The 19,118-nt window shown below is 39.8% G+C and overlaps 1 protein-coding gene and 1 long non-coding RNA gene across 4 annotated transcripts in view; one reads left to right on the plus strand and one right to left on the minus strand.

Moving 5' to 3' along the window:
• Positions 1 to 791: 791 nt before the first annotated feature.
• Positions 792 to 19,118, minus strand: part of LOC101940943 (protein Daple-like) — a 47,705-nt gene continuing 29,378 nt past the window's right edge. For all 3 annotated transcript variants that reach the window (XM_065585799.1, XM_065585797.1, XM_065585798.1), the window contains exons 6-11: positions 18,925 to 19,109; positions 14,960 to 15,114; positions 11,662 to 11,824; positions 4,960 to 5,118; positions 2,446 to 2,613; positions 792 to 1,093 (exon numbers count right to left, since the gene is read on the minus strand). In XM_065585799.1, the coding sequence (XP_065441871.1) occupies positions 926 to 1,093; positions 2,446 to 2,613; positions 4,960 to 5,118; positions 11,662 to 11,824; positions 14,960 to 15,114; positions 18,925 to 19,109 (998 nt within the window). In that variant the 3' untranslated portion in view covers positions 792 to 925. The remainder of the gene's footprint in view (positions 1,094 to 2,445; positions 2,614 to 4,959; positions 5,119 to 11,661; positions 11,825 to 14,959; positions 15,115 to 18,924; positions 19,110 to 19,118) is intronic.
• Positions 5,112 to 8,467, plus strand: LOC135981748 (uncharacterized). Its single transcript, XR_010598917.1, has 2 exons — positions 5,112 to 5,315; positions 8,269 to 8,467. It is a non-coding gene; the product is annotated as an uncharacterized LOC135981748 (long non-coding RNA).

The following is a 19,118-nucleotide window of genomic DNA, read 5'->3' on the forward strand; positions in this document are numbered from 1 at the left end:
TTTTTGGAATCCTAAGAGGTTTGTGCATATGTTTAATTAGCTGGGGGTAACAGCTAATTTCCTTTGTTTTCTTTCTCAGCTCTTCACTGGAGGCAAGGTGAAAGGGTTGAGGGTACCCCACAAGAAGGAATTCCGAAGTGTGCCTTCCTGGGTTCCAAGGGGTTTTGCATTTGGGTGGTGGCAGCATCTACCCATCCAAGATCAGGGAGAAGTTGTAACCTTGGGAGTTTAATACAAGCCTGGAGTGGCCAGTATTAATTTTTAGATTCCTTGCGGGCCCCCACTTTCTGCACTTGAAGTGCCAGAGTGGGGAATCAGCCTTGACTGCTCGTGACAGAGTCTGCCACCTTGGTTAGGACAGGAGTGATGACTGCATGGGACTACCTTTGCAATTACAAAAACACCACTCCTTGAAGTGGCCAAATGGGTTGCTTTTTAATTAATTTGAAGCCAGCTTCACAAGGGATGAGCATGCTGCCTCCTCCAGTGTTCTTAGCCCATCTCCCCAGGTTCCAAGTGATTCTGATAGGCTCTAGTTTAATTTGTTATGTAGAAATGCAGAATATTACATACTCTGGGGGGGAAGGATAGCTCAGTGGTTTGAGCATTGGCCTGCTAAACCCCCAAGGTTGTGAGTTCAGTCCTTGAGGGGGCCATTTAGGGACCTGGGCTAAAAATGTGTCTGGGGATTGGTCCTGCTTTGAACAGGGGGTTGGACTAGATGATCTCCTGAGGTCCTTTCCCAACCCTAATAGTCTATGAAATCTATGAAGAGCAGTATATCTTATATAGATGCATCAGGACACTTTTTTATTTTTTTTATTTTTTTTACAATGGGAATTTAAGGAACTAATTGTTAGTATCAGTTTCATTTTTAAAATTATTAGGTTAGCTCACTTTAAGTAACTACTTCCCTAAATAGAGCTCATTTAGCAGGTGACTTGTATGCCGTTAGAATATTGGAGAACTCTTTCCATCTTTCTCTCTGCAAGCTATGTTCTGTTTCCACTTGAGATTTCAGACTAGTCAGGTCATAGGACATAGTATTAACATGTTCATGCATGCGACGGATTTCATCCTCTTTCTCAGAAATCTAGGTAAAAGAAAAAGACATTAGCGTTTAATTCTATCTAATACAATTTAAGGCCTAGGAAGACACCTTGCCCTAAAACTTTATTCTAGGGTGAAATTTGATTTACAACAATATATAAACTGAACTAGTGTAAATGTTAATGGTTCCTAAAATTACATCAACTAAGCCATAACACTTAACCCTACTTGTGTCAAACTTTGAGTAATTTTTCCTTTCAAGCTGCTGAAAAGGACGTATCTATAATGGATCCCTTATTTTGTATATTGGCCTTTTGGTTTACATGCTTATGTAAAGCGGATGTAGAGTAAGACAACACTCCAATGGCAAGTAAAGGAGTTATGTACAGAACTATACAATAAAACGTATCCTTTTGCCTAGCTTCTTCCTTGAATTTGATCTTTATTTTGAATGAGGTAAAAGGGCATGGAATGTATATGGGATGTGAAAACTAGAGCCTTACTTATCAGTAAGTCTGTGAACCATAAATCCTGTTAGAAGCGGACTTTCTTCCTTGGATTTCTTGTACTTTTCGAAGTATCTCAAAGCGAGAGGAAAAAATACTGGACTAGACTAACCACTGGTCTGATTTGGTAATGGCAATTACTGTTGGTACATTGCATAGTGTACATGTTGTGACAGACTGATAACCCAGCAACCATAAGGGCTAACGTTGCATTTATAAATCTGATTTTTGGCTTTGGGTAATGGCTTGGTTCAAACGAAAACAGGTGTCCTATTATCACAAGGAACAACTCACCTTATTTAAACTTTATAGACAGTCTTCAAAACATTTCAAGTACATCCCTGATAACAGGGTGAGACACAGCCCTTGCCAGGTTGTATGTCCCTACTGCAAAGCATGGAGGCACTAGAGCTTCTCAACTAAACAATTTGTTTTTCCCATGTTAAATTTTTACAGCGGTGTTTCCCAACCTCATTCTGAAAAGCATTTGGGCTGGTTTTGCTGAAATTTTCCCCAAAAAATTCAGCTTGAGTACACACCATCAGAAAACCCACAATGTTAGTTTGGTGAAATTATAAGCAACTGAAAGCAGCCTGGAGGTTTCCATAATACCCTATCTTGTAACTACAGGTGTTGCTACCTGCATTGCTTACAATAAGAGGCCATGCACTCAATACTCCAGATTTACACCAGTGTAAATAAGAAATGCTGGGAGTTATTTTACTAACTTTGACATAAGCCTTGAAAAAAGAATTGTGGCTGTCTGTAACTAAATGTGGTTTAAAATTACCACTTCATATTTTTCTATAATTAATGAGGGTGACTCACTTCTAAGGTAATTTTCCTACTCCCCCCCCCTTTTTTTTTAAGAAGCAGTGAATGTAATTACCTGTTTATGTAACTGAGAAATATGTTCTACTAAATGAGTTTTTTCTGTTCGCAGTTTTGAATTTTCCAGTTGAGCTTTTGACCATCTCCTTTCTAAATCTTTTAGCTGGCTCTGAAGTGACTGTCCATTTAGATTTACAGATTTCCTTTCTTGCTGGAGACGTAGTACCTATTGATGCAATGAATGGACTTGCTTTGCATTTAAACTTCCAAAGCATTGTAAGAAGAACGAGGAGTACTTATGGCACCTTAGAGACGAACAAATTTATTTGAGCATAAGCTTTCGTGGGCTAAAACCCACTTCATCAGATGCATGCAGTGGAAAATACAGTAGGAAGATATATATACACAGAACATGAAAAAATGGGTGTTGCCATACCAACTGTAATGAGAGTAATTAAGATGAGCTATAGAAGCAATAACAAACTGATATTTCATTTCCTGTGGCTTCAGATTGCTCAGCAATCTAACTTAATGGTGGCCGTCACCTTCTTTCTGTAGGAGGGTAGAGGCAATCTTAATACTTTGCATTCGGAATAATGTAATGACCATCTACAATTAATGCAAGAATTTACAACTTATATGGTAGAAAGCCAGTGGAAAAAAACCATTATTGCCATATACCAAAACATTTCCCTGAAAGAATCTTCTTGAGGTCTCCCAGGGAATTTTTGCCTGTCTTAAAGTGTAAATGCAGTGGGGCAACGTTCATTTGTTTTTTACAGGCCTAAGAACATTGTCTTTGCCAGGGGCTTTTGACCTTTCTCTTTCTGACCACCTCCCTACCCCCGCAACATGCTATTAAAAACTCCACAGCCCACCTGTGTCACAACAACTAGTTTTCTTCATATAAAAGCCAGGGCTGGCATTAGGGGGTAGCAAGCAGGGCAATTGCCTGGGTCCCCATGCCACAGGGGCCCTCAGGAAGCTAAGTTTCTCAGGCTTTGGCTTCAGTCTCAGGTGGAAGGGACCCGGGCTTCAGCCCCATGTGGTGGGACTTCAGCTTTCTGCCCTGGGCCCCAGCAAGTCACCGGCCCTGCTTGGTGGCTCCCCTGAAACCTGCTCATGGCCCCCCCCAGGGACCTCCTGACCCCTGGTTGAGAACCACTGTCTATGCTCAACAAATAAGCTTCCTTTTTTAGGGAGATGGGAGTGCTATCTTGTACTGTCCAGTCACCTTTGCATTACCTAGGGTTTTTTTAAATTTAGATTTATAAAATAAGCTATTTAAAGGTGCTGGATAGACAACAGAATTGTCAGAAGCTAGACATAGTGCTTATTTAATAACTTCCCCACAAAAATTCAGACAGTTTTGTCTGATGTATTAGTGTTTCTGTGCTGTTTGTGAATGTCTTTTTTTCCATGTGTGGGAAAACTTAAACCTTTGACTTTACCTGCAGTTCAAATGATTTTCAAAATGACAGTCTCAGAATTGTACATAGATGTCTAATTCATACATTAGTATGATTACATGTGCAAATAAAGATGTTTGCATGCACAGTGAGTTCTGATTTGTATCCAATTGCAGTAACTGAAGACAACTGCATACACATTTGTGCAGGTGCAGTTATGAAAATCAGCTCCATAATATTCAAACTGAGCTGATAGTGGCAAAACGTATACTAATGAGTATGCAAATATGATTAGACTAATCTAGAGTTAGTCAAATAACTGAAGACAGACTTGTAAATATTTTTGAGCATATATTGCTCTTATTTGACTTGCTCTTAACTTGAGGACACTGCTGATATTCATGAAAATATTTGTCTTGGTTTCTCATTTGTATCAAGACTGTTACAATCACTCATAGAAAATAGTAGTGAATAGCTGGAGACAGTTTTTGGGCTAAACTTTCACAGAACAAGTTGCAGATTGTTTTGCAAATTATTCAGTGAATACTTTTGAGTGCCAAATTAATTCACAGAGCTCAGAATGGCAAACCAAAAAATACCTACCTTGATGGAATTTTTGGTTTGAATTCTGTTTTGGAACAGCTCTCTCAAACAGTATTTTTCGTATTCCGTACATTCATATATTTTTGTAGTACAGTTGCACTAATTTCATATGCTATAATTACAAAATTTCATTTGCAATTATTTCTTTAATTTGTACAACTTCCTTTCATACCAAAGGATCCCAAAGTATTTACAGAATGTGCATGTAGATTATCTACTTTGGAAGGCTAAGGGATTGAGTCAGCCTTGTTGGAATTTGAACTTTTGTGCTTGGGAGCTCTATACAACTCCACCACCCATTCTAAGATTATACAAGAGCTATTTTAATGCAATGTAACCATAAACTGGCAACCTGTTATCAATTACATAGGTTAGGTTTTGATTTTTTTTAAGTTCCTTTTTGAGCTCAGAATTTTTGTTGAAAATATTAATCAGAAATCTAACAAGGGAGGAAATTAATCCTTTACTTGAACTTCAGCTCTTTAAAGGTGTTCAGATGCCATTGGATGAGTATTATATTTAGCACAATTAATTTTAAAAACTCAACAAATATGTAATACCTGCTCTTGTGCAGTAAGAGCCTTCTGTCTTTCATCCTGCAATAGTCTCTTCACGTAAGTGAGCTCCATCTCAAGTTGTCGTTCTTTCTCCTTTTCACAGGCTAGCTCAGAAATCCTCCTTGTACGGCAGGTGCTTTCCTCCTCTCTCAGCTGCCTCTCCTGTAGCAAATCATGCATAAGTCTTTTATACCTAGTCTATCTTGGATGACTTGTGCAGAAGTTAGAACTTACTCTCACAAACCCATTTTTACAGATGTGCTTGCAGATGATAATGCTTGAAAACTTCATGAAAACATTTTGCATGTACACAAATGGAGGACACTTCTGGGGAGTTTCGCCTTTTTACAGTCAAGATGGTAAGAGTAACATCTTATTAACATTTGTTAATGTTGAGGACACTTTGCTTTGAAGCAGAGCTGAATCTTGAAAGGGGCCAAATGTAGGCCTACCTGAACATAAGTAACTGGCCTCATTTCTTAGTGGCCATGATGGGGAAGGTGCATGGAAGTACAAGCAGTATGCTGGAGTCAGGATGCTGTGGTAGCTAAGATAAGTAGGAACACCTAGTGCTTGGAACAATGGACAAGAGAAACCTGCAATGTAAATATCAGGTTATATATGAAGGGAGCATGCTGTACAGGGATGTCACGAAGTAACAAAACCAATCCCAAAATGTCTGATGCAATTTACAATAAATGCAATGCAATGTGTAAATGTATATAAAGGAAGAGGTTTTCTGTGTAAGTTTGGATGTGTGGTACACCCTATATCTACCCTGTACGCTTGAGTCTGATCAACTCAGCATAGCTTTGCTATATGCCAAATTAAGATAGCTGAGTGAGGAAATCTGGAATTGAACTGAGTTTTTTGGGAAGCCAAGTGGAAAGAGGTCTCGGAGGTAATCTCAACATAGTGGTACCGTGACTCAGATTCATTCATCTGGAGCAGGTAATGTATAGCTGATTATATGCATAGGTTTATGATCCAGGATTGCAGCCCCCCAGTTTAGCAATAGTGTTGGAAGGGTTTAAATTTGAGGAGGTTTCCAGGGCACTGGAGGAATGGGTTAGATCTAAAGGATCTTTCTATGGACTCCATAGGGAAGTGATAGGGGAGACAAGAACCAGATGGAAAAGGAACTCCAGTAAATAGTATAAGACAAAAAATGCAAGAAAGAGACATAAATCATATTATTCTCAACTAAAGAGAAATTCAAGGGAATAGAGGGGAGGTACTGTGAATACCTGTGTAACAATGCTTGGTACAGCACTGAAAAGGTCTGTTGAATGCCACTGAAATTTTAAAGGATAAGACCCATGGAGAAAACAGTAATTGTAGCTAAAGAATGAGTGCAAAAAGCACAACGATAAGATCAGAGCTTTGGAGAGAAATCTACTGAGAAATGTGTTACTCTGGGAGATAAGTGAATTAAGGAAAGAGTTAGGAGTTAAATGAGGCACTTATGCATATGTTAAAAATGTTAGAGTTCTGAAGGGATTAAGCAGGTTGGTGTAATAAAAGTATTGGATGTAATATTAAATAAGAAGGAAAAAATGCTTGTTTGATAATAAAATCTGGTTATGGCAGTACAACTCAGTGCAGACTTGCTTGGTGGAACCCTGGTAGTCAAACATATTGTGCAACAGGAGCTAAGGTGGTAACAATTACCATCAATATGCTTTTGTCCCCAGAATCCTTTACAGCCATTCTGAAGGAAAATGGGCCCTTTTCACAAAGGAATAGTCTGTAAATAATAGGGTGACCAGACAGCAAGTGTGAAAAATCGGGATGGGGATGGGGGGTAATAGGAGCCTATATTTAAAAAAAAAAAAAAAAAAAAAAAGACCCCAAATTGGGACTGTCCCTATAAAATCAGGACATCTGGTCACCCTAGTAAATAATCAGTTGTAAATTACTGCTGTAGGCAGAGAGACAATCTGATTTGAATCATTGGACTATGGACAATTTAGTCAAAATGATTAAAAAGAAATGAGTTCCCATTTGAATTTGGCTGCCTCCAAATGTACAAGTGGGGAATGTAATCTGGGTACATTTGGTGTGTGTGTGTGTATGTATGTGTATGTATGTGTATGTATGTATGTATATAAATTAGAGCAACACAAGGAGTGTTGAGAAATATTTATAAGAAATTAAATACACTTGTGTAATTATGCAAGGTTTTAAACACACTTTTGGCTTGTAAACCCCTATTTTGTATGTTGAAAAATAATTGGCATTTTAAAAGATTCCACTAAAAATCCATTTGAATCTTGTGTTCAGAGTTGCAAAACTGACCCTTTGAGCAGCTGCCAATGTTTCCTGGCAGTCTTTGCTAAATTCATTCTTTTTGCCCTCAAGCCAAACACAAGTAGCTGATGTTATCTGGCTTTGTTACCTCAATGTTTTTATGAAAGTCAACATCTTTTTAAATAAGGACTAGTCACTAGAGGACGTGGTTGTGGCTATGGCAGGAATGACTAGAACCAGACTCTGGATCCTTTTCTAGTAATGAAATAGCAGCTGAAAGAGCTGCAGGACAAGAATGAAAAATTAGTGTGTGCCTCTGGAGTAACAGCAAGATGAGGTGGTGGTCATAAGAATAGCAATGTTCGGGACACTGAGCCTTAAGGTGGCTCTGAGTAATTAGACAATTACTTTGATAGGGATACATGGAAACTCTTTAAGCCCCAAAACAGTTATACTTCATGTGAAAATTAATATGGCTAACATGACAGTCCAGAGAAGAGCAACAGAAATGATTAAAGGTCTAGAAAACATGACCTATGAGAGAAGATGGAAAAAATTGGGTTTGTTTAGTCTGGAAAAGAAGCGGGGGGAATGGGACATAAGATTTCAAGTACACAAACGGTTGTTACAAGGAGGAGGGAGAAGAATTCTTCTTCATCTCTGAGGACAGGACAAGAAGCAATGGGCTTACATTGCCGCAAGGGAGGTTTAGGTTGGACATTAGGAAAAACTTCCTAACTCTCAGGGTGGTTAATCACTGGAATAAATTGCTTAAGGAGGTTGTGGAATCTCTATCATGGTCTAGATAATACTTTAGTCCTACCATGAGTGCAGGCGACTAGACTAGATGACCTCTCGAGGTCCCTTCCAGTCCTATGATTCTATGATTTCATGGCAAATAAAGGCAAAGGGTTGCACTATGGAAGGAAGGTGCATTCCCTTGGCACATGTAGTGTATATCATAAAAGGGGTAAAACAAATATAAAAACATTCTATTTAATTAAAATCCTATGGAGGCTCCAAAGAGGAGCTACAAAAGGTTGTGTTTTTTTTCTTTTTCAGATGGCTGTGTGCTTTAGAAGCAGAATCCAACCCAGCACCAAGCTCAGTGCATATAAGAAATGAAGCTTAACCATTAGCATTATGCAAAAGTTCTGTTTAACTGCTGTGTAATGTAAATTTTGTTAGGAAGTAAAAACCTATGTCATGTGTTGTAAATGGAAGAAGAAGAATTGTATTAAAACTAATCAATTATATAAAAGATTGAAATGGCCTGTATTTGAAACACATTCAGCTAATAGCTTAGCATAAAATCTATTAAAGAAATATTGTTCAATGATCAGTTTATTAATGTACCAAGTGTTATTGAATTTCACCAATCTGCAGTCACTGCGGTTTGGTCAAAATGATTTAAAAACTACTGAAAGGACTTTATGGACAAAAAAGTAATCTTTTCAAATGCATAAGCCTGCCAAGGTGGGGCAATAATGAAACTAGAGGAAGCTTGACATGGAAGCTGGTCTGTTTGGGACTAGTATGTCGCTCTGAAACCAAGCTGGCAGAGATGCTGTGGGAACCAAACATTTCAACAGAAGCCAGCAGCAGAAGTACTATAGCCATTACATGAGCAAGTGTTTCAGCCAGAATTAGCATCTAAAGTATTGTATTTTTTGAAAATCAACAAAGCAAAGAATTTATAGATAAGTTTTACGACATCGTACATATTAAATAGTTAAAATGTTTTTAAATATACAAGATAGGAAATTAACTTATGAAAGGTAAAAATCAAAACCAATGACATGCAGTATATGGGGAAATGTACGCTATGTAAAGTAGTAAAGACCTTAAGTGACAAGAGACAAGCTTCTTTGTTCTATATCACCACAGAAAAGTTAAAAATTTGGTACAAGGGAAGCAATACTAATTGGTACAGGTTAAGAAAACTAACGACTGTCCAATACCGTGAAGCTTGGGGGTGGATGGAACCTTGGTCAGAGCGTTTCCAGTGAAAGTATTGGAAAGCACTACAACTCCTATGGTGTAGAAGAATAGCCCCAGACTTGTACCCCTATTTGCACATGGGAGACACTTTTATATGTGTAGGTGGAACATCGTACAGACAGAGTTGCTGCCACTTGGGTTCACTTTGGAGGAAACAGCCTCCAAACTGCACAGTATGGTAGACTACCAACATCCTTGTGTAAGTAAAAACTGCCTATGCTGGTGATGACCAGTATTGTGTGGTGGGACAAATGATCACAACTACTGTGGTCTTGCAGATGTGTTGCTGGTTGGTAAACTTGAAAAAGAACAGAGAAAGACTGGAATAAGATATGAATGAAACAAATACTAACATAAAAACCAAGAAAATAGGAGTGGAACTGTAGGCCTGGCTTGACATAAGTAACTGGCCTCGTTTTTTAGTGGGCATGATTGGGAAGGTGAATGGAAGGTTACGTAGTAAATAGGGGCTTAACAAGGCGTGTGCTGGAGTCAGCATGTCTGTGCTAGCTAAGACAAGGAGGAATCACCCTGGTGCTTGGGACAATGGATGAGATAAACCCAAATGTAAAGATCAGGTTATACATGAAGAGTGCATGGATAGAGCATGCTGTACCGCAGTGGTTCTCAACCTATTTACCATTTACCAAAAAAAGTACGATGCTCCGGGCATCTCCGGTAAATAGTAAGTGCTCAGTGTCTGTGCGGTTAGCGCTGCTGAGAGCAATCTAGCAGGTGACCGTGGTTTTTTTATTTTTGGTCTGCTCTCATTGAGGTGATGAAGCTGGTTGGTTTTTTTTTATTCGTTTGTTTGTTTGTTTTTTTACCGGTTTCTTAGATTTTGAGGACCTTGGTGATGAAGGGACTGGGAATCTTTGTTGGGAAGGTCTTTCTGGTCCTGGGTCAGAGGCTGGTCTCAACGATTTTTCCATTAATATAAGTTTCAGCCTCCAGTCCCTATTTCTTCATGCCCTAGCTTTTAATTTAGAGCAATGGGCACATTTTGGGGGAATATGAGATTCTCCCGTACACATTGAGTATGTCCATCAGAGGCGGGGTTCACTTCTCTGCAGGTCAAACATCTTTTAAAACCAGGCATTCCAAATAAACTTGCTAAAGGGGGAGGAAAAATTTGTTAAAGGGGAAAGCTAAACTGAAGCCTAAATTATCTAAGAACACTAAGCTTTCTAACTATGTAAGACTTATCTAACACACACAAGGTTTTCAGCGGGATTGCTGAGCTCTGTCTCAGGGTGGGGATGGTTGAGAAGGAACTGAGGGCTCTGGGTCGCACGTGCTATACTTCAAGCGCCAACAGCTGCAAAACTCTCTGAGCGAAGGCGCAGGGATGCACCATCACCTGGAGTGGAGCACCCACAGGGGGACACATCTCGTAGAACCTCAGTTACTGCACGAGGTGAGTAACTTTCCCTTCAGCATTGGCCTGCTTAAACCCAGGGTTGTGAGTTCAATCCTTGAGGGGGCCATTTAGGGATCTGGGGCAAAAATCTGTCTGGGGATTGGTCCTGCTTTGAGCAGGGGGTTGGGCTAGATGACCTCCTGAGGGACCTTCCAACCCTGATATTCTATGGTTCTATGACTTATTTACCATTGTGGGCTGCATATGTGGTCCCCAGTGTGTTATGTGGACCGCATCCAATACTACCTGTGTGGCCCTGAGGATTTCACATGGGCCGCAGCTCTGTGCTGATTGGGCTGCAGGTTGAGAACCACTGCTGTACAGGGATTGGTTCCTACAAAGTAACCAAGCCAATCCCAAAATGTGTGATGCAATGTAATGTGTAAATGTATAGAAAGGAAGAGGTTTTCTGAGTAACTTTGGATGTGTGGTACACACTATATCCACCCCCTACAGTTCAGTCTGATCAATTCTGTGTAGTTTTGCTGTATGCCTCCTAAAGATACCTAAGTAAGGAAAGCTGGAGTCAAACTGAGTTTTTGGGAGGTCTTGCAGGGAATCCCAAAACCTCAGTCCCAAATGAGGCTGCTATGCACATCTTTAGTACTAGTGAGCATAGTACAGCGTAGCACAATGTGTATTTGTAGTGGGAAAGTACACCTGCAGTGTAGCAACTCGAGGAAGGAGTGGTAGACTTATTGGGTCCAGCTGACTTAAAAGCCACAAGATGTACAAAGAGATTTAAAAAAAACAGACTTTTTAAAAAACCGTTCTTACCCACTGTAAAGTTAATCATTTTCTTCTTCTTGCTGTTGAATGGCCGCCTTCTTCTAGTGTATGTGTAATGTGCCTCAGGTGGCATGTGACGAGGGTGCATCATGAATTTCGTGCACTGGTTGGATCTTTAGCTTCCCTGGTTTGGCCCGGGTACTGATACGGAATGCAACATGAATGCTGATCCATGCCCCCCATGGCCTTATTTAAAACAAACCATTTAAAAAAAAAATAAATAAAAGGAAAAAGCCCCAACTTACTCTATCTAGCTGCCTGGTTGCTTCCAGAACCTGAGACTGTAAGAAGCCATTTTCTTTTGTCAGATATCCACAATCTTCTGCCATTTTGTTGCGTAAATATTTATCCTCATCAGCAGAAAGTTCTTTTTCTTTGAGCTGCTGCCTTAATTTTTCAGCTTCCTCCCTAAATAAAAATAGTTCCAACTTTAGCCCCAAATCCAATATTGCTGATGACATTTTATAAGAGGCAATCTTACTGTAGTATTTTTACTGACTTTAAAGTTTGATCTAAATTACAGTGATCCCATTTTCTGTGGGAGAGGATAGGCAGTTTGCAGTTTATAAACTTTTCTTTGTGTGTGTAGGACTAACTAACTTGTGCCTCGTGGGTTGGTTTGATGCTTTGGTAATGTTTGTAAAAAGACCAGCTTGTTTCTCTAATCCATTTATACTGATTCCTGAGCTGTCTTGCCTCTTAACATAAGAACATAAGAAAGGCCGTACCGGGTCAGACCAAAGGTCCATCTAGCCCAGTATCCTGTCTACCGACAGTGGCCAATGCCAGGTGCCCCAGAGGGAGTGAACCTAACAGGCAATGATCAAGTGATCTCTCTCCTGCCATCCTCTCCATCCTCTGACAGACAGGCTAGGGACACCATTCCTTACCCATCCTGGCTAAAAGCCATTAATGGACTTAACCACCATGAATTTATCCAGTTCTCTCTTAAACTCTGTTATAGTCCTAGCCTTCACAACCTTCTCAGGTAAGGAGTTCCACAAGTTGACTGTGCGCTGCCTGAAGAAGAACTTCCTTTTATTTGTTTTAAACCTGCTGCCCATTAATTTCATTTGATGACCCCTAGTTCTTGTATTATGGGAATAAGTAAATAACTTTTCCTTATCCACTTTCTCCACATCACTCATGATTTTATATACCTCTATCATATCCCCCCTTAGTCTCCTCTTTTCCAAGCTGAAGAGTCCTAGCCTCTTTAATCTCTCCTCATATGGGACCTGTTCCAAACCCTTAATCATTTTAGTTGCCCTTTTCTGAACCTTTAGTAGTGCCAGTATGTCTTTTTTGAGATGAGGAGACCACATCTGTACGCAGTATTCGAGATGAGGGCGTACCATCGATTTATATAAGGGCAATAATATATTCTCAGTCTTATTCTCTATCCCCTTTTTAATGATTCCTAACATCCTGTTTGCTTTTTTGACTGCCTCTGCACACTGCGTGGACATTTTCAGAGAACTATCCACGATGACTCCAAGATCTTTTTCCTGACTTGTTGTAGCTAAATTAGCCCCCATCATATTGTATGTATAGTTGGGGTTATTTTTTCCAATGTGCTTTACTTTACATTTATCCACATTAAATTTCATTTGCCATTTTGTTGCCCAATCACTTAGTTTTGTGAGATCTTTTTGAAGTTCTTCACAGTCTGCTTTGGACTTAACTATCTTGAGCAGTTTAGTATCATCTGCAAACTTTGCCACCTCACTGTTTACCCCTTTCTCTAGATCATTTATGAATAAGTTGAATAGGATTGGTCCGAGGACTGACCCTTGGGGAACACCACTAGTTACTCCTCTCCATTCTGAGAATTTACCATTTATTCCTACCCTTTGTTCCCTGTCTTTTAACCAGTTCTCAATCCATGCAAGGACCTTCCCTTTTATCCCATGGCAGCTTAATTTACATAAGAGCCTTTGGTGAGGGACCTTGTCAGAGGCTTTCTGGAAATCTAAGTACACTATGTCCACTGGATCCCCCTTGTCCACATGTTTGTTGACCCCTTCAAAGAATTCTAATAGATTAGTAAGACACGATTTCCCTTTACAGAAACCATGTTGACTATTGCTCAACAGTTTGTTTTTCTATGTGTCGGACAATTTTATTCTTAACTATTGTTTTGACTAATTTGCCCAGTACCGACGTTAGACTTACCGGTCTGTAATTGCCGGGATCACCTCTAGAGCCCTTTTTAAATATTGGCGTTACATTAGCTAACTTCCAGTCATTGGGTACAGAAGCCAATTTAAAGGACCGGTTACAAACCTTAGTTAACAGTTCCGCAACTTCATATTTGAGTTCTTTCAGAACTCTTGGGTGAATGCCATCCGGTCCCGGTGACTTGTTAATATTAAGTTTATCAATTAATTCCAAAACCACCTCTCGTGACACTTCAATCTGTGACAGTTCCTCAGATTTGTCACCTACAAAAGCCAGCTCATGTTTGGGAATCTCCCTAACATCCTCAGCCGTGAAGACTGAAGCAAAGAATTCATTTAGTTTCTCCACAATGACTTTATCGTCTTTAAGCGCTCCTTTTGTATCTCGATCATCAAGGGGGCCCCACTGGTTGTTTAGCAGGCTTCCTGCTTCTGATGTACTCTTGTGCTGCTGTTCTCAGACATACTGGGTCCAATTCTGAGCTTGATTACAAAATTAGGTTAAAACAAAAAAACCTTTTACTTTCTCAATTTGAACCAGTCTGGTGGTGGTCAAGAATTACCATGATAGAATGTCTCTGGCCATAAAATAAGATAATTTACCATCTGAAATAAATACCAGTGCAGCACCCTCATGAATCCCTCTCGCCAAAGCATCTTGGAGTCGTACAACAGAATAAGAACAAGTGATACCAAGATTCTTAATCTGATTCACTCCAAACAAATCCAACACATGAGGACACAATTAGAGAGAAGTGAGCTTCCTATCTTTCCCCCCTGTAGACAAACCTCAGTCGTCCCAGGGTTGAGGACAACAAATGGGGCCTGTATTCTCTGGAACTGGTCACTATAGAGGTGGTCATAACATCAGCCCCATAAATCAGGCAGTTACTCCCTACGTGGTAAAAGCCTAGCTCTTCTGAGAGTAGGCCAGGCAGACACATGGATCGTCTCCATCTCATGCCTCAGAGATATACCTTGTGTGTCCATATTGCCCAAACCACCACCATAATTTACAACTCCATGAGAGTCTCAATGTAAAGAATAGGCAAGACCATGAACTTTCCTCACACTCCTATGAAGTCAGTGTGGGGAAGCTTAAATTGTTCTGGCTTATGCTATGCCTGGATAAACAGAGGCTTTTATTGACAGTATTATAACATTTTCTTGAATGCCAAATTCACTTTTTATTTAAAAAATCTCCCCGAATATAACATGCTTGCCACATGTGCCATTAGGTCAGTTTTACTGGCACCAAGGATTCTGTTGCCACTAGAAATTGCAGATGCTCAGCACCTCCAAACAATTAGCTACTGAAATAAGTAAATCACAAGCTCTGATGTTGAATTGCAGATGTCCCTACCGAAGTTCTTTAGCAATATGCTGCTGCATGGACTGGGAGCTAGTAAGGTATTTCTCCTCCAGCTGGTGGAGCAACGCCTGCACTCTTAAACATTCTGATCTATTTTCCACAAGCTTTGCTTCCATATCCTGGTGGTGTTGAATCTGCTGGTGTAGCTGAACACAACAATGTAGAGATTAAAGATACAGTGAGCATGTAAAACTGCCTTTTCCAATTTTTTTTTGTTTTTTAATGTAACGTTGGAAGCACAGGCACTATTTCTGGGAAGCAAAAGGGGCTCTCTGAATAGTTCTGTTAACTCCAGCTGTAGGCAAAAGGTTCTGCGGATCATGGACATGTCTTATGGTGAGCCATCCTTTTCTTTTAATCGTTAGATGCAAGAGGGTCACAAAACACTTTTCTGTACTAACATGGGGGTCATGGTATGGTAAAGGCTGAGAATCACTGCTCTAGGGTTTGCTAGACAATTTTCATTTCTCCAAAGGGGATAATAACTATTCTACTTCACAAGGTATTGTGAGACTCGTATTCATCAAAGTACTTTGAGATTCCCATATGGAAATCACACTAAGTGCAAAAGCAGTATTCCCCACACGAGAAGTATTCTAGATAGGGTGCCGAATGCCCGACAGAAGTGGGGCCTCTGGTCAGAAAGGGCTCGACCTAGTAGGGACTGGTTTTGATGCTAGTGTAAATGTTTATTCTCCACTGCTGTGTGCTAACAGTGAGCTCTCTGTTGTAGTTGTAAAATCTGAGCATCTTGGAGAACCATGATATCGCCTCCTTATCTTAGTATTGGGATAGAGAACAGTTTAGGTGTTCCCATTTTTCCTCTTCCTCCTGTTCTACAGAAGCCTCCAGTGGAGATTTTCAGAGGCCTAAGGGAGTTGGGTACCCAAATCCCATTATCTGTTTCATTTGAACCAGGAGGTATATTTACCTGTTTTTTCCTAAGCTATATTCATCTCCGGAGAAGCAGCATCTCCATACCTTAAATGTCAGGCAATGGCTAGCCTTTTATCTGGATAGGACTAAACCATTTTGTGCTTTGCCTGGTTTGTTTGTGTCATATGTGGACCCTATGAAGGGTCAAGCAATCTCTTCACAGACAATCTCCAAATGGATAACATCCTGCATCAAGATGGTATATGAAATAGCCTCAGCTATGCCTCCTCTGCAGGTGCAAGCTCATTCAACAATTTTGATAAACCTGTTTACCTAAAGGAGTGTGTCTGTATTGCACATGGTGTTCAGAAGCAACATATTATCCAGTGTTCTCCCAAACGTGTATTTAAATTGAGTGCTGTTTTACAATCACCAACTTCTTTGTATCTCCTAATGGTGAAATTGAGAAGAAGCACTGACAGATTGCCGTGCTCTCTAGACAGACAGGGTCAATTTTAACTCTCTGGCATAAGCTTTATATAGGTAGATATCTATGGACTTCAGTAAGGCTGCAGGTATTTACAACAAAACTGAATTTGGTGAAATCTCATTTTTAATCTTTCCTTTCCTGTTTGTATCTGGTTGTTGGGATTGTGGCCGACAAAGGATTGTATGTTCCCAGACCCACGCTTCCCCTGTATAAGAATAGTATTCAAGCAAAAACTAGAGCCATCTGTATGTGTGGGGTGTGTTGTCTCTGCTAGTGAGAAGCCAGAAATAATAGTTTAGTTTCCTCCCACACTTGAATATAGATTAAATATTATCCTGAGTTTAAAAAAGTGTGGCAGGATACAAATGTTTGCAATTCAAAAATGTTAAAAAAAATCTTTTCAATAAGAATTGGAATAATCCTTTTGCAAAGGCTTTTGTTAATTGTTTTTTCCTGTTCTTCCCCTGTTCCCCCCCAGGCATCTCTATCCCTCAGGGTTGGTGGCTGGCAGCAGCTAACAGACCACTTTCCCCATTTAGCAATTCATTGAAGTCTAGCTAAGTGACAGCAAGTCACTGGATTTTGTGTTCTGGACTGTCAGTGACAGACCTGCAATTCAGCAGGAAGAGAGTAGGGGCCTGTTTAAATTGGCAGACAAAGACACAACAAGATCCAATGGCTGGAAGCTGAAGCTCAAATTCAGACTAGAAACAAGGCACAATCTTTTACAGTGAGGGTAATTAGCCATTGGAACAACTTACCGAGGGATGTCGTGGTTTCCTCATCACATGAAGATAGAAATCAAGGTTGGATAGCTTTCTATAAAAGGTATGGGCTAGCTCAGGGGTTGGCAACCTTTCAGAAGTGATGTGCCAAGTCTTCATTTATTCACTCTAATTTAAGGTTTTGCGTGCCAGTAATTCATTTTAACGTTTTTAGAAGGTCTCTTTCTATAAGTCTATAATATATAACTAAATTATTGTTGTTGTATGTAAAGTAAATAAGGTTTTTAAAATGTTTAAGAAGCTTCATTTAAAATTAAATTAAAATGCAGAGCCCCCTGGACCGGTGGCCAGGACCCGGACAGTGTGAGTGCCACTGAAAATCAGCTCGCGTGCTGCTTTTGGCACGTGTGCCATAGGTTACCTACCCTTGGGCTAGCTGAACCAAAAGTTATATAGAAAACCCTTGGTGAAATTCTATGGCCTGTATTATGCAAGAGTCAGACTAGACTCTGACTTGGAAATCTGTGAATGTGAGTGTTGGTGTAGTGTACGTGGCTATTAGTTTCCCATGACTTCACTTGAAGGATGAATAGTATTACTGTTTTTTAAATAAACTGAACCAATTTCAAAGGGTTGAGAGAGAGATGTCTTTCAGGGAATTGTCAATAAGTATTCTGGATTGTTAGTCCATGTTGTGACTTTTATATTGGCAGATCTGTATAGTCTGGGAGTATAGGTAGCGACTCATTTTCTACAGCTGTAGAATCTGATGCAAAAGTATGCTTCAAAATCTAAACATTTAAAAAAACCTTTTTTTTACAAATCTTCCACAACATGAACCACTGCAGCAGTCCGCAAATAGGCAGCATAAAAGCTGTGAGCTGTCTCACTTGTATTAATGTGATTTAACACTTAAACCTAACAATCATTTAAAACTCCCATATGAATTACCCCTAATTTAGTCTAGATTACCTTGATTATTTAAGTGACTAATCCATTTCTAATGTGACTCTTTAGCTATCACATCTCTGTGGCCAAACTTTCCTTTATTTTGTTTTCTTTTTCTTTGTTTGTGTACTAGTACACAGTCACTGCTCTCATAGGTTGCTCTTCGCATCCAAAGATTACTAAATACCTGCTAGATAAAGGAGACCTTATTTCATTCCAGATTCTTCACCCTAATTTTTAGAACTCTTGAATAAAATCCAGTCTCTCTGACCTGACTCCTGATTAACCAAAAGCAGACCTGCCCTGTGAAGTTTGACTTCAGCATATGGACACTGATTCAAATCCCTTATATGCATGCTTAAAATTAAGTGTTTGGTTTAAGGGCTTTGCTGAATCATGGCCATAAAGACTAGGTGGATAATCGAGGGAGCTGACAGACCCAGTCTGCATATCCTTGATTATGCAAAACTGTTGACCAGCTCAGCAGGATTTAGTGTACAGAGACTTAAATATTGAAGTTCTGATTGTCTGTCTATTATCTGGAGAACTGTCCAGCAGGCTTTGAAGTCCTGCTGAGATGATGCTCATGATAATCTCAACTCCTGATTGTCAAAGTTTCGGGTGTTCCTTGACACCTTTAGGTGTCAACTAAGACTTTGATATTTGGTGGAAATATTCCCATAGTGAGAAATTAGATCTATTTATACTGTGTGGATGTCTTCTAAAGGGAATGGTGAAAGCTTGCCCTCCTACAAGTACTTTCAAACTAGGCCAGATGGTGGGGTGGGAGGCGGGACCATCCTGCAGGAGTGGATTGTATGATTTAACAGATATTCCCCATTTCTAAGGTCTAAACATCTCAGAGTCTGATGTATAAATTTAATCATGAAAAGGGGTATTTAGCTAGGATTACTTACTTGATTTTCCAAATGATGGCGCTTATGCTCTTTTTCTTTCATGGAATTCATGGCCCTCTGTAGCTCTTTCTGAACTTCTAGTAGCTCTGCTTCTTTGTGTGAAATGTCCTGAATGACAATCTCAGCAAGTTTCTTCAGCTTTGTAACATCCTCCATTAATAACAGCTTTTCTCTAGTATTTGCATCTGTGTGAA

This window comes from Chrysemys picta, chromosome 2, assembly GCF_011386835.1.
Source record: "Chrysemys picta bellii isolate R12L10 chromosome 2, ASM1138683v2, whole genome shotgun sequence".
Lineage (NCBI taxonomy): Eukaryota > Metazoa > Chordata > Testudines > Emydidae > Chrysemys > Chrysemys picta.